This window comes from Beta vulgaris, chromosome 8 (assembly GCF_026745355.1).
Source record: "Beta vulgaris subsp. vulgaris cultivar EL10 chromosome 8, EL10.2, whole genome shotgun sequence".
NCBI classification, from domain to species: domain Eukaryota; kingdom Viridiplantae; phylum Streptophyta; class Magnoliopsida; order Caryophyllales; family Amaranthaceae; genus Beta; species Beta vulgaris.
Genome location: NC_079209.1, coordinates 11,715,166 through 11,731,145, shown reverse-complemented (window position 1 = coordinate 11,731,145; position 15,980 = coordinate 11,715,166). Strand labels below are relative to the sequence as shown.

Genomic DNA, 15,980 nt, shown 5'->3' with positions numbered 1-15,980 from the left:
CTCCCTCTTTCTTTTTTCTCTCTAAAACCCTAGCCTCCCCTACTTCTTCTTCATCAGTTAGGGGCTGCCATGGATGATTATCCATGTAAGCCCCCTTTTTCCTTTTATTTTCAGTTTTTAGTTTATTTTTGTTTGTTGAATAAATCAGTATCTCTTTATGAGATTTCTTCAAACCCTGTTATGGGGTTTTTAGTCTTTGTTGTGGAGATCTCCTTCTCCCTCTATGGAGTTGTGAGTGTGGTTGTTTTGTTTTTAGGTATGAGAAATTGTTCTTGTTGGTTGAAGTTCAAAACTCAACATGAAGGTATTGGAATCTCGGATGCGGTTAACATGGCTCGATCAAGAAGACTCTTCCCAAACTATGTCAGAATGATAGACTTCCTCATCAATAGCTGTTTGATTCAGCAAATACAAGGGGCTGCGCTGTATTGCTCGATCTGGTTCATTATAGTTTCTTCGAAGACGAATTTGATTTAACCTTGTTTAATTGTATCTTGTTTTTCTTTAATATCTATTGTAGATGCCGTTTGGCCTTCAATTAATGAAATTTCTCTTTCAAAAAAAAAAAAAAAAACACACACATAAAAATTAAAATGATAAAAATGACTCGTACATCCCAATTGCCAAACACGGTAGAGAATGTGTAATGTGGCCTTACCTCTGGTTGAACAGCTGTGCAAAAGTATGGACCTCTTCGACAGTTTGACGAGCCGACTTCAACAACCATTCTCTTAATTTGCACATTTCACAATTTTACTACTACTATTCAAACCCAAACCCCATTTTTCCATTTGTCAATTGTCAAAATTAACAGTTACCACCTATTTCCTCTATATAAACCCACTTCTCAAATATTCTTCTCAACCCATTCTTAAAAACCCATCTTCTCAAGAAAGAAGAAAAAATTTACCCATCTTTGAATTTTTGCAAAACTTGAAAAACCCAGAAATTTTACCCTTTTAATTTACTAAAGTTATTAACTTTATAGCTTCATTCTTTCATTCAAAGCTAATTTTCTCTTAAAATTCAGATTGTACACAAGATGTTTGCTACATTGCGTCAACCAACACAATCTAACTCATTAATCACTCTATCTCTTCAAAAACCAGCATTTTGTAATGCAGAACAACACTCTGTTTCTTCTTTTCCCTTAAAAACTGAATTTTCCAACATTTCTATCACTAAACCTTTGCATGTTTCTTCACTTTCAAATTCTTTGTTGAAACAAAGGAAGAATTTGGTTGAGTGCAATGCATATGAGGCAAACCATTCTCAACCAATAGACATTAACATAGAGTTACCTAGTGTGCAATCTGAGGCTGCTCAGAGGGTTAAAATTGGAATTTACTTTGCAACATGGTGGGCTTTGAATGTGGTTTTCAATATTTACAATAAGAAAGTGTTGAATGCTTTCCCTTACCCTTGGTTAACCTCAACACTTTCTCTTGCTGCTGGTTCACTTATGATGTTGATTTCTTGGGCTACTCGTGTTGCTGACCCACCCAAGACTGACTTGGACTTTTGGAAAACATTGCTCCCTGTAAGTTCATTTGTCATGGAAACGATTTCTTATGATGATTCATGTTAGCTGACTCCAAATCATTTTTGGGACTAAGTTAATTTTGACTATATTTTTGTTTGAAAAAAAGTATGCTAAATTTTGATGGTGTTTTACTTTCTTGGTACTGTTGTAGAATAAGAGGTTTCATATGCATTGCAGAGCCAAATTTAGATGGTTGGATGAGGTTTTGTAGTTGAATTTTTCTCATTTTTGTGGTGTTTGGTGGTAATTTATGATGGGTTTGCATGGGGTAGTATTAATGAGCTTTCGGTCCTAGAAAGTTTATAGCTAAATTTTGATGGAGTTTTGGTGCTGGTAGAGAGTTGAGGTTTTGATATGGCTTTGTGTGCCACGGTGTGGGTTTCTTTTACCTGAAATGAACTGAACTTATTAGATCTTATTGGCTTTAATTTCGCCTTATGCTTACACGTGCTTGGACCTGATGAGGCCGGAAACTTATTATTTGGGGTGAAGATAGGGGGGTTTGGTTCATATAGTGATATGGATTTGAAATTAGGAATAAAATTAAGGTGGCATAGGTTTGGAACTTGATATCTAATACAATGTGTTTAGTTTTATTTGGGAATGAAAATTTTTTAAAGGTATTGGTATGAGTCAAACTCACTTCTCTTGGGTTTCTAAGCCCGATATACCTTAGGGGGCATTTGGTTCTAAAGTGGTATGGGTTTGGAATCAGGAATGAAACCAAGGTGGTATAGGTTTGGAACTTGATATCTGATATCATGTGTTTGGTTTTATTTGGGAAGGGATTTTTTTTCTTCTATTTGATACTTGAGGTATTAGTATGAGCCATACCCACCTACCTTCTTGGGTTTCTAAACCCCATACCTTATGAGTTTAAGGTATTGGTTTTAGATCTTTTAATTTTGTAAACAAACACTAGGTATGGGTTTTGCTCATTCTAAACCCATACCTCATACCAAAATCATATGAACCAAACGCCCCCTTATGGGTTTTAGGTATGGGTTTTAAATCTATCAAACTATTAAACAAATACTAAGTATGAGTTTTGTTCATCCTAAACCCATACCTCATACTAGAATTATATGAACCAAACACCTCCTTAATGAGTTGAATTTTTTTTGTTTTTCTTTTAGGGCTAATGTTAGATGGATTTGCATGGTGTTATTTTTTATTGACGAGCTTTCTGTGCTTAAAAGTTCTTTTTTTAGACATTATAAAACTACATTTTGATGGTTTTTGGGTTGATTTTACAAGTTGGTGAGGTTCTATACTGAATAATTTGGGTTATGCAGGTAGCAGTGGCTCATACAATTGGACATGTAGCAGCAACAATTAGTATGTCTAAAGTTGCGGTTTCATTTACCCATATCATTAAAAGTGGTGAACCAGCTTTTAGTGTATTGGTTTCAAGGTTTTTGCTAGGTGAAGCTTTCCCTATGCCTGTTTATATGTCACTTATTCCAATCATTGGAGGTTGTGCACTTTCTGCTGTCACTGAGCTCAATTTTAACATGACTGGTGAGTTTAAACATCTTAGTTAAGATTTTCAAATTTTTATCTTTGAATTTGTTTTTAGATTAATGCTATTAACCTAATCATTCTCTACCAAACAAAGAGGTATATTGACATTTTTACCCTGATTGGTTCTACCATGTTATAATGTGTAAGAATGTCAATTTACATCTTTTAGTTATAGTGAAAGGTCAGGTGAATAACATTTTTCATGGTTTTAGACTTTAGTATAAAAATTATGAACTAGTTAAATTTTGTAATGTCATGAATTTCATCTATAAAGTCCAATTGTAAGAGTTCTTGTGTTGTTGATAACAGGGTTTATGGGAGCTATGATCTCAAATTTGGCTTTCGTTTTCCGGAATATATTTTCGAAAAAAGGGATGAAAGGGAAGTCTGTTAGTGGGATGAACTACTATGCTTGCCTCTCAATGTTGTCTCTTGTGCTCCTTACACCCTTTGCAATTGCTGTTGAGGGACCGCAAGTATGGGCTGCTGGTTGGCAAAATGCAATCTCTCAAATTGGACCAAACTTCGTATGGTAAATTACAAAAACTCCAGCTTTCATAATTTTCTTAATGCTGCACTTATTTTACATCTCACTAATCACTTGTGACTTGTGAGAAACCTACTAATTTTCATTAGAAAACATCAAAATTTAGCATGTAGTATCACAAATATTAATGCGCCTGACTAAGAAAATTTAGCATATAGTATCACAAATATTAATGCACCTGACTTGGAAATGAGGCATGTTACTTTATCTCTGGAGTGGACAAAAACTGAATTTTGTTTAAAAAATTGAACTAATAATTATGTCAAGATAACCTTGTAAATGGATGATTTTACCCATACTCCGGTTAGGCCTGCCACGGCCAAGGAAAGTTCTCATGCCAATTCTCTACAAGAGGGGACTGTGTTTGGCCCAGCCCACATGCTGCACCGGTGGCCTTTCCTAAGGAAGTTTAGTACACTTTTTCCCCTTTTTGGTTAAAAATGAGAGCATGTCATCCCGCCGTGCTCATGGTGGGCTTATGCTTATTTTCAAAAATGATGTTCATGCACAACCCATCACCGTACCTCTCCTGCCATGCCGGGCCAGTAGCATGCTCGTGTTGGCGTTGCTAGCCCAGCTTGTTACCAGCTCTGTTTAAATATCTAATGTCTAGGCTTTACGAGCTTTGCTACCTGTAGTTTTTCTGCATAAAGGACTGTGTTGCTTGACTGATTCCTCAAAATGATAAAAAACATTATTTTTAGATCTAATTGCATGGCTATCAATTGCCTAGGAAGTACTACTTTATAATTTCACCATTGCTATTCACTCATTTGTTCATGTTACTTAATGAAATCTCCTTTTTAATACTAATAGGTGGGTAGCAGCTCAAAGCATCTTCTACCATTTATACAATCAAGTATCATACATGTCTCTAGACCAAATCTCTCCCCTGACTTTTAGTGTCGGAAACACGATGAAGAGGATATCGGTTATTATTTCCTCTATAATCATCTTCCACACTCCTGTTCAGCCCATCAATGCTCTTGGAGCTGCCATTGCAATTCTTGGAACTTTTCTTTATTCACAGGTAATAAGATACATATCCTCTCCTCAATTGTTGAATTCATGTTGCAAGCTTGACTATGTCTATATAATACTATTCAAAAGATAATAGTTCAAATTCACTTTAAAAAAATATGATTGAAAATGTTAATTAAAAATCTAACTCAGCTGGGTATCTTAACTTTGTGATAGGCCAAACTGTAAGAGAGTAAGCAGGCAAATAGTAAGGAATGTAAATTGGTGAAAGTTCGGTTGAGGTAGTGCAATCGGTGAAGACTATAAACAGAAGACTCGGATGATCGTCTCGTTAAGGTATTAGTCGATGCCTAATATGACTCGATGGAATCCAGATTCTCGGTGGGTCGTTCGCTCTTGAAGTGAAATCTTTTTTTGCACCTATAGGCATTTGTTGAATGGTTCGTCTATATGATCCTCCACAAGTTTCCTGCAATGCTTTGTATATGATCACCATTATGTAGTACTTGAAAGCTGAAGCTGAGCATCTTTGTACTAAACTTGTGGATCTGCAGATTACTAATACAGTGCTCTAATTAATTTAGTGAAATTATGAAAAGAAGCAGAATTTAGTAATATTTTTTCCATTTGCTTCAACTTTTTCATTCTTACTCTTCTTCTTCCTTTGAACTTGTGTGATAAAGTAAGCCAAGTAAAGAGTTATAAGAGTACTTTTGGATGGTCACTATACAGTTCTAATAAGATCTCTTTCGACTTTCCTAGAAAACAAGCACTTTTATTTTCTTATGACATGTTTACAAGCATTTAGACTGCTTTATAACATGGAAAAATCAACAGAAGGTTCATACAATATAATTTCCGATAAAGGAATAGTAATATTAGCAGGTCATTTACTTAGCGACATAAACACTGATACAAACAATCAGCTAATTTGCATGAATCCCTCATAGACTTGATTAGCGAACTACACAGTTGATGAAACGTATTTGCTGGTGTTGCTGCTTGTGAACTTGCACATATTCCTCGACTGATGCCATCACTTCTGAGTCCCGATTGGTTAATTAATAAACACCACCCCGATGCGTTTCTGCAAGACCCTGAGCAAAGTGGAGGCTGAATCCAAGCGGCGTACAATGTAGCCAGGGCTCTGAGGACTAGGAGGGGTTGCATTTCCATCATTTTCTGACAAAATAGCTGCAGTTCCTGCATATATTTACAACATACCTCTGTTTTAATCCTCTTATATGTGGCGTGTGTTTTCGTTACGTTAGTTCGATAAGATCTGTCTAAAATATATTTGTTTACTAACTAGATAAGCTTACTTGGATATGATATATACTTACGAGATTTTTCTGTTGCCTTTCTCCTGAAAAATCTTGCTTGATCTTCTTCATCTTCTACCATCGGTTGTGGAGACAATTCTGGTTTCTCCATGCTGCATGCAAAAATACTTCTCAACTTCCTTATGTAATAGTATTATGACAACATGTTATGCAATCTTATACTTCATAAGTTTGTCACATGAAAGGCTCTTCACCATTGAATGAGGAAATATTTAATTTTAGTAAGTAGGAAACACTTCTAATCAGCAAAAACTTATGTCAGAAAATCAAGTGAAGAGCACAAAGCCTTAAAGGTAGCATACCTCACAAAAGAAACTATGTTTTCAGGCATATCTGCTTCTTCACGTTCAAAATTATGTGAGTCATCCAACTTGAAAGACCTCCCTCTAAGTTTAATCATCGTAGTCGCTTTACTAACCACCAACGGCAAGGTCTTGAGCTTCTTACAGTTCCACACAGAGAACCTACGAAAGGCAGGCCAGTCGAGCTCTTGTTGATCTGGACATATGCTCTTCAGCTTTGGCAAATTAATCAAGACTAATTCTTGTATTTTTAAAAGACGGCATGAGGGTACTGCATGTGGGTTATCAGTATTTGACTTCTCAGCTGGCTTAATTATCCCCACAATTGACCAACATTGCCTGACATATATCTTCTCAAGGTTTTGAAGACACTGCAACATCTCGAAGGAGAATAGATAGGTTAAGCCGCAACAATCAAACAGACTGAGGACTTTTAAGTTCTGAAACTTGATGCCTGAGTTCTCCAATGTGTTGTTTGGACTTAAGTTGCTCCTGCACATACTCAAATATAGCTCCATGGTTCCTTCTGGGAGTTGCTGATCAACAGGGTACCCGTCGATGAATGCTATGCTGTTTTCACCCAAGTTTCCGTTAGTGTTGAAGCCGCCTACACAGAACTTGAAACGAGGTGGTGGCATTGCATTTGGAATGGCTTTGACATATTCTTTGTATGTCTCCTGGTTAAAGAAGTTTACTTGCAGAATCCTTAAGCCGTCTAAGCAAGCGAGCTCCTCAATATAGGCTTCTTTTGCGCTTGACCTTGTTTGTTTCGATCTCCAACTGTAAGCCTCAGCATCATTTATTATGAGTAACAACTCTTCCAAACTGTCTAGTGCACTTACTAAACCAGCCTGGAATTTGGCTAACTTGGTGTAAGAAAGGTCGAGACGTTTCAGTTTTTTCATTTTTTCCATCCCTAAGGGAAGTTCTTTTAGAGGTGTTCCGAAAAGGTCTAGTACAATGAGCTCCTCAAGGTTGGACAAGCGAGGTAGGAATCTCATATTATGGCAGTTGCGTAAACGAAGAACTCGAAGGAATTTCAAGTTACATATTGATGATGGGAGGTCGGAAATATTGGTGTCTGACATATCTAGTAGTTTAAGATTTGGGATTTTGGTGAAAAAGCTATCAGAACAGAAATTAAGTGGGTTATTCTGGAGTAGCAATGTGGACAATGCTGGACAATTTGGTTGATTTTTCAGTACTCTGAGTTTATTATACATCAAAGAGGCTTTTTGTATCTTATCATTAAGACCATCCGTTGCTGGAAAATCTATGACATCATTTCCTGCATTGATAAACACCCCCAAGTCTCGTTTAAACAGAATGTATACTGCCATATCATGAAATAAGCCAAGCATCTTGACTGCCTCTCTGGTACCGCCATCTGAGTCTGCTTTCTCTAGAAGACGCGCACTTTTAAGTGTCGTCAACACAGTCCTCCCATGCTTCCTCTTCTCTTGTAATGTTCCGATAAACCTCTCTAGCAGTCCATCCCAAATCCAGTTATCTATCAATTGGTCTGCTTCAATTGGTAAACCTTTTGGATATAAGGCACAATATAGAAAGCACAGCTGTGCAGTTTCTCCTAGCTTCTTGTAGCTGTGTTTCAGAACTCGTAACCTATAAGTATTAGTTGAAGGTTCAGATGTTGTTCGGCTACTCAATATTTTCTCAAGTGCGGAAACCATCTCATTCGAGCTCTGACCATGCAGTTCTCTTATAAGATGTCCCAGCACGATGATTTCTCCTGGTAATCCTGCACAAGCTTCCACTGCTTTCATCACCAAATTCTTTACCTCGTCGTCTAAACTAGAAAGGTCATATTTAAGAGTTCCTTGGAAAAAATTCCATCCTTCTGAAAGAGGTTTGATTTCAATATATTCGTCTTTTGGGATCCTACCACACATAAATTTTGATCTAGAAGTTAATATAACCTTGCAAAGTACTCCCTCTTCTTTCTCCGGGATTCCAATATCTTCAAGGCTGAAATTCTCCCATAAGGAATCAACAATCACCAAACATTTTTTCCTCCGAACAAACTCATTGCGGATCTTTATAGCTCTATCTTTATCATCATCCGTGTCAGCAATCTCAATTTTGAAAGTCTTCATGATCTTTTCTTGGAGACTCTTGAGTATCATATTGTAGCTAGCATCCACCCATACAACATAGCCAAATTTTTCATGCTTATCCTGCAAAGCTTTATTGCAAACAGCTTTTGCAACCTCTGTCTTGCCTACATATGCAATTCCATGAATGCATATGACTTTGATATCATCCCTTTCGCTTATAAACTTCCATATCATTTCTATATCATCCTTTCTTGTATTAAGAACAATATCATCTCTAGACCACTCATATCCTTTCACCAGCGGCATATATTTTCGCATCAGCTTGTCAACCTTTTCGAGTTCTCCTTGAATCGCCTTCTTTGCAGCCCGACGCCTACGACAGTTAGGCAAGCAGCATGCACAAGTTGCTTCCATGTCTCTTTCTAGGCGCTTTATATTTTGATCTACCTCTTCCAGGGTGACTTCCGCTTCCTTCCTCCATTCTATCGCGTCATTATTCGGAACTGCAGTCCCATCTGTTTCTCCAACTAACTCAGCTAGCTTAGATTTTGCTGCTGTCAGTTTCTCTGTCAACTGGTTCAGTTTCTGTAGTTGTAATGCATAGGTGTAAGGAGCACATGCTTCCCCAATGCAAGGAGCGATGATTCCGTTCATTACCGGAGCACATATTTTTGTTAAACCTACTATAGACAGAGCATAGAGGAACGAAAATTAGTATTTACATAACACAAGTCTTATATGCAGGTGAGAAATCTCTAGATAATGCAGGTAAGCTTAGAATCTTACAGCGTGCAACTGTTTGGTTAGTGTTTATAAATTATGGTGATGGTAATGCATTATATTGTAAATTTGTAAATAAAATTTCATGTCATTATCCATGGTAATGCTACTTCATACCAAAATAACCATTTTCTTCCTAACGTCTCATTACTATTCATGAACACTTGAGAATGTAGTATTGGGTGGTAATGAACCCATGTTTGTGATGAAGTTTGAATACCGTGATCATTGACATGAGAACTTTACAAATTAACACTAAATTATATTACCATGTATGACCTCTATCTAAACAGTCGTTAGCTAGTGACATCTAAAACATCCAACACTAATAAACTATGCTTTGTAAATTGTAATTTAACAACCATCATAAAGTTTTGGGTTCTTTACATCATTTCCTTGTGTTTCTTTAGTTTCTACGTTGTACCCAAACCATTTCAAAAATGCAAATGGTATTCTTAAACTTACATTTTTTAATGCACAACTAGTTATTAGGCCCGGGCTATTCCCGGATAAGAAAAAATTTCATTTATTAGTAAAATACTTTATGACTAAATACAACTTAGTCTAGTGGTTAAGACTTTAGTATATGTACTTGAGGTCTCGGGATCAAACCCCTATACTACGCAATTTCTAAATATTTTAATATACATGGATTACATGAACTAAAACTCTCTAGGGAGAATGCCACGTGACACAATTTCGTTTTTATGCACGCCTTTTAATATATTTGTATAGATATCCTTGTCATTAATTAAACATTATTAATTTTGTTTACGTTCTGTTATCTAGTAGAGCTAATCTAAAGGGTATTGTATGGAACTTTAAGAAGGTTGGGGTGTAACATAGAATCCGAGACCCACATGCCGCAAGGCTATAAGATAAAATAACCTTAAGTTTTTTTTTTCTCCCTTTGAATATTGCTCCTCATAAGACCTTGTGGGACAATTGGTTGTTCATCTTTTGCTAGTTTAACTAATGTTAGGGTCGTGCAATGTCGAGGTATATATTTTGAATTGTGTTAACAAAAAGATGACGAGTTATTTTAATAGTTGGATTTGGAATATGACCTTTCACAAAAAAGATATCGTTTAGTGGTAAGATCATGACATTTGAAGTAAGAGGGTGGGAGTTATAGACTTCTTATGAAAATCTCTTGATTATTTTCAAAGAAAATACCATGCTAGTAAAAAAGAATGAAATTAGGTCATTTGATTCATAATATGTGAAAACATTAGAACTTAACTTTTGGTTGCAATAAAAATCCATAACATAATTAATTTTGATAAAAGAAACAATACATGAAAGATCCTCTCTTCCAAAACTTGAGGTTGTGAATTCAAATTTTACACTAACAATCTTCCAAATAAATAAGTCACAAATGACATGATGTCATGTTAGTGTTTGATGGGGAGGGGGACATGTCACTACCTACTCGCCTACATTTCTTGCTCACAGTTTTACTATTTAAAAATATCATTAATGCATAAAGATTTAAATAGTTGTAATTAAAATTATGGTTAGACATAAGAGATATTGTTTGGTGGTAAAATTATGAATTTATTAAGTAAGAGGACATGAGATCAAGACTTGATCTTAAGCTAATCTTTAAATCAATTTTATGGGGAATGTTAGGTGATACATGATGATTACAATGCTTTTTTTGCCTCCCTTTTAGGAATCCGTGGTAAGATAAATTTCTTCTGGATTATCCTTGCACATGGTCACTTATCCAGAGGTCCAACAAGCCCCAAACCCTCCCTCCCCCAACAATATTGAAATTTTGCTTCCACCAAGATGTAAACCTTGGTCTCCCATGTGGGAAATAAGAAGTCATACCATTAGACTTAAGGGTCCTTGGTATGACGATTACAACGCTTGCTCACACGTTTTAATTATATATATATTATAGCTTGTTTCACCGAGGTTGTCATCATTGTATGTGTACATGCAACTTTTTAGTTATTTAATTTTTTACTTATCTACTATTTATATACTTCACTTTGACCAAATTTTTGAACACATACATACTTCTAAAAAAGGCTACAGAGACCGGATTAAAAAAAGGGCTTTGCTAAACGACGTCCTAGATTTTCCTACTAACGCCCTAAATACAATATTTTTATACTTTGTATTTTTTTTCTCTCTCCTCCCCTTAACCCCTCCTCCACCTTGTCATTCTCTTTTTTAGATACAGGGCAGTGATGATTTTTTTTACCCTCCCTCACCACTCCCTCCACCTTGCCACACCACCACCACCACCACTACCACCACCACCTCATCCCGACAGACACACCACCTTCTTCTCTCTACCTTCTCTCTGTTTTTTCTCCCTTTTTCTGAATTTTTTTTTTTTTTTATAAAAAAGAGGAGGCGTCCACCAAGGACGCCTCCACCGTGCCAAGGACGCCGCCACCGGTGGTGGGGCGTCCTTGGTGGACGCCGCCACCGGCGGTGGGGCGTCCTTGGTGGACGCCTCCCCTTTTTTTTTAAAAAAAAAATTCAAAAAAATAAGGGGGGGCCCACCAAGGACGCCCCACCACCGGTGGAGGCGTCCTTTGCAGGCGCCTCACCATGTGGTGGAGCGCCTGCCAAGGACGCCTCCACCGGTGGTGGGGCGTCCTTGGTGGGCGCCCCCTTATTTTTTTTAAAAAAAAAATTTAGAAAATAGGGAGAAAAAACAGAGAGATACTCGCCGGAATTCGAAGAGGTGTCGCCGGAGGAAGGTCCTTGCCGCCGCAAACCACCATTGTTCCTCGCCGGAATTAACCTTCTCGCCGGAGATACTCGCCGGAATTCTTCTTCTCGCTGGAGTATGAGATCTTTGCAAATGTTTGTTGATGAGAGAGATGGAGTAAGAGAGTGGAGAAAGAGTGAGAAGTGAGGGAGGGTCAAGAGGGTGAAAGAGAGTGGGAAAGTGGTGATGAGAGTGAAGGAGAGTGGGAGTATAAGAATACACAAATACAAATCTATGTATTTATACAGGGCGTTAGTATGAAATTCTAGGGCGGCGTTTAGCAAATGAGTAAAAAAAAAGCTACATAGACAAAGAACTTACATAGTAATGGCATTTCTTCCCTTTTGTGGAGCTATAGATTTGAGATTTTAAGATTATAACAAGCCAGTTTCAAGTCTTCAGCACATTTTCCTCCACGAGATATACAACGGAAAACTCGAGTTGATTTGAGCATAATTTTTCTCGCCTTCGCGCAAATGGGGGAAAAAATCTCCTGTGCCCACCAACCCAACACGTTCATTAAACTAGGTAATATTTGAGTCATATTCAAATTTTCCGATTAATGTATAATTTGAAAATTATTTGAATAGTGGAAAATTAAACTCTAATTTTCAATGTGACTATTTAAATATTCCCTCCAGTCTTTATGAATTTACCCGTATTCCTTTTGGGATATTCCTTATTAGGTTACATCTTTCTTTTGTTTCTATTTTTGGTATAAGACTACTAACTTTTCATCACACATACATTCAACTTAATATAAAATACTTCTAATAGTTTCTCTTTCTTTCTATAATACACAACATTATTTCCCCTAAAACTCTATGCAAAAGAAAAGGGTAAACTAATAAAGACCGAATGGAGTAATTATTATGATGATATACTTCCTCCGTTTCTTTTTACTCGCTACACTTCTCATTTCACGGACTCCTAGGCAATTTTTGGAGAAGAGAGAGGTAGAGAGTAAAAAGAAAAGGGACCCATGTGGGAGGAGAGAGATAGAGAGAGTTTATTGCCCAAAAAAGAAGTGTAGCAAGTAATGTGAAACTTTCCATAATGGAAAGTGTAGCGAGTAAAAAGAAACGGAGGAAGTATATTAAAATGAATTTTAAAAGCTAGGAGTTAGCTAATGTTTAGTGTCTCAATGTTTGAGGTCTAAACTTTAAACTACAACGTCATTCCGACCCATTCAATAAAATGGTTTTGCATAGCGGGTGGTTCCATGAATCTTTTTATTTTTACTCACTTGAAATCTTGACATTACTTACAATTAGAGAAAATTTTCTAATTTTTTCTCAAAATATAAGAAAAAATATAGTCTTTTGAGATCTTAACTTATTTAATTCTAATAGTGAATAGATAAGGGTAATTATGTTAATATGTGTAAACTTATTTATATTATAAATAGAGCCAAGTAAAGTGAGAATAGTCATCAATAAAACAAACATAGTATTTGTAACCCAAATTGGAGAGAACAGGAGATTGCAAAGATCCGAATGAATCAATTGCAATGCTTTATCAGTTATCACAATAATGTATTATATCAGTAAAGGGTAAACGATCAGACTTTCCGAATCGACATGACACACAATAATAATGGCTCACCTTTAAGGAGAGCCTTGACACTCTATTTATAATATAAACTAGTTTTTAAACTCGGGTTGTACCTGGGTATTGAAAATTTTCATTTATCAATATTGTACTTTAAAATAATAATATTAAATACAACTTAGTCTAGTGGTTAAAACTTAAATATATGATCTTGAGGTTGTGGGATCAAAACTTATAACATGCAATTTCTAATTTTACGTGACACTGTTCCTTGATTAGGAACACCTCTTAATATATTTATATAGATGGGTTTACACATATTTACATAATTAACCATATATATCAACTATTAGATTTGTTTCAATAAGCAAAAGATGTATAAAGTCAAAAAAATGCATTGGCAAACATGCAAAATGAGAGTAGAAAAAATAAAGAAAAAAAACAGAACAAATATCAACCAATATTGTTTACTCTTTGAATTATGATCATGACATTTTAGGTGCTCATGGCTGAAGTGTGAGAAGCTAGTTTATATTATATAATGAACGTTTAAAATGAATTTAAACGGACTTGGTAAGATCAAGAAAAACATACCTGGAGAAGCTGATGAACTAAGAACCTCACTGAAATTATACTGACCGTCTGAGCCGAGATAGATGGCAAGAACTTGCACTGGGTGCTACGCAACCGGAGAAGGTTATTTATACTTCCTTGAGACATTGAAGTCTTTATTTTATTATTATAATTTGGTATGGTAACAAGGGGGAAAGTCACCTGCAATACAATTAGAGAAAACCCTTCTTTTGTTTTATTCCACCTTGACATTTCCACGTTCATACACAACCAAAGAAAGAGAAGTCTACGCAATTAAACTAAGTTTAAATACCGTAGTTGGTATAGCCGTATAGTTGATAGGGGACAGAATTGCACCTTACAACCTTTACAAGTTCGTTCATAAATTAAACTATTGTATTATTCGTATGTAATTATTGAGGGTGAAGAACTGGAAATGATTTCTCTATTCTTTTTCCTACTTTTAAGATTTATCAATATATAGATAAAATGAGTAAATCTAAAGAGACCGTCTAATGTTAAAACTGACATGAGATGTGATGATTTACACACGTTTGATTAAGATTTAGCAGTGCAATTTATTAACTAAACTATAAAAAATGATAACTGCCAAAATTGTGCAACTATTTTTACAAAATAACTTTTAGTAAAATTATGTTAACTAATAAAGTAAAACTCATAACTATTAACCAATAAACCATAATCATCAACCCAAAACCATAAAATCAACCAAACGACCATAATCATAACCCGAAGTAATAACTATTAATCTGGAAATATAACAAATAACAAGCAAACTATATTTATTTAATATCCAGCAAATACCATATTCTATCTTGAAATTTATAACTAAATAACATGAAAACTATAACTAATAGCATGTAAACAATTACCAATTATTGAATACCATAACTATTAAAAATTAGAAATATAACTATCTAGCCAGAACCATAACTATAACTAATTAATAATATGAAAATTACAACTAATAACGTGTAAAGAATTATTAATGACTAAAAACCATAACTAGCAACCTTACAAATATAATATTTACTCATACACCATGACTAAATGCATGAAAACGATATTTAATTACCAGGAAACCGTAACTACTTACCCAAAACATATATTACAAAAAAACAGTAACTAACTACCTGAAACACATAACTCAGTATAAGAGATACATTAAAGTTAAACTCATTGATAGAGGAAAACATTGAGTTTTGAGAATTAAGAATATACTTACATGATTTTGATGCAACAATGTTGTTGTTTAAGCGAGAGAAACTAAACTTAGTATCATCAAGTTCTCATCATCAAGATTGAAGAAGAGGCAAAAAGGACGTTAGATAAAGTTTCAAATTTCGAAGAAGATTGCATTCAAATCTGACATGTCTTACTTCAGCTTAATTTTACAAAAAATTAGCAACAATTGAGCTAAAACTCTAACAAATATGGATGATTTTGGTATTTTAGCGCTCAAAGGAAAATGAAAGAAAAAGGAAAAAAGAAAGACAGAAAGGAAAGTAGGTTTTAGATTTCAGATTTGATTATATATATAAATATATATAAATAAATAAACATATATAAATAAATAAATATATATGTTTGGTCAAATGGTCAAAAAATTTCCTATGAAATCGTATTGCTGCGGTTTTCGACGGAAACAACAACAATATAATTACTTTATGTATATATATATATATATATATATAATATATATATAATTATATATATATATAATATATAATATATATATATATATATATATTTACGTGATATATTGCTGTGTATGGGTAAAACCACAACAATATCACCACAGCAATAAATAATTATTCTACTAGTGATTTTGTTCATGGAAGGAATATTATGAATAACATTATGGTGATTCAAGACATTGTGAAACATTAAGGAAGGAAAAATTTTAAACCTAGTTGTCTCATGAAAATAGATCTCCAAAAACCTTATGACACTGTGGATTGGACATTTCTTAAGGAAATCTTAGAAGCATTGGAGTTTCCTAAGAA

General features: G+C 35.1%; 2 protein-coding genes across 5 annotated transcripts; one reads left to right on the top strand and one right to left on the bottom strand.

Annotated features, from left to right (window-relative positions):
• The first annotated feature begins 212 nt into the window (after positions 1 to 212).
• LOC104882826 (glucose-6-phosphate/phosphate translocator 2, chloroplastic) lies at positions 213 to 5,231 on the top strand. Its single transcript, XM_010667231.4, has 5 exons — positions 213 to 1,540; positions 2,839 to 3,064; positions 3,377 to 3,599; positions 4,431 to 4,644; positions 4,812 to 5,231. The coding sequence occupies exons 1-5, from the start codon at positions 1,043 to 1,045 to the stop codon at positions 4,821 to 4,823; spliced, it is 1,173 nt and encodes a 390-aa protein (XP_010665533.1). The 5' UTR covers positions 213 to 1,042; the 3' UTR covers positions 4,824 to 5,231.
• Positions 5,232 to 5,425: 194 nt separating this feature from the next.
• On the bottom strand, positions 5,426 to 14,131 carry LOC104882827 (probable disease resistance protein At4g27220). Of its 4 annotated transcripts, none has more exons than XM_010667232.4 (5): positions 13,975 to 14,131; positions 12,151 to 12,322; positions 6,241 to 8,998; positions 5,939 to 6,030; positions 5,426 to 5,798 (listed from the first exon to the last, which is right to left on the bottom strand). In XM_010667232.4, exons 2-5 carry the CDS (start codon positions 12,161 to 12,163, stop codon positions 5,653 to 5,655), a joined length of 3,009 nt encoding a protein of 1,002 aa, XP_010665534.1. In that variant the 5' UTR covers positions 12,164 to 12,322; positions 13,975 to 14,131; the 3' UTR covers positions 5,426 to 5,652. The 4 variants fall into 4 exon arrangements, with proteins under 4 accessions (XP_010665534.1, XP_010665535.1, XP_010665536.1 ...); XM_010667233.4 differs by having other exon boundaries at positions 6,241 to 8,995; XM_010667234.4 differs by lacking the exon at positions 12,151 to 12,322 and having other exon boundaries at positions 13,975 to 14,130.
• Positions 14,132 to 15,980: the final 1,849 nt, after the last annotated feature.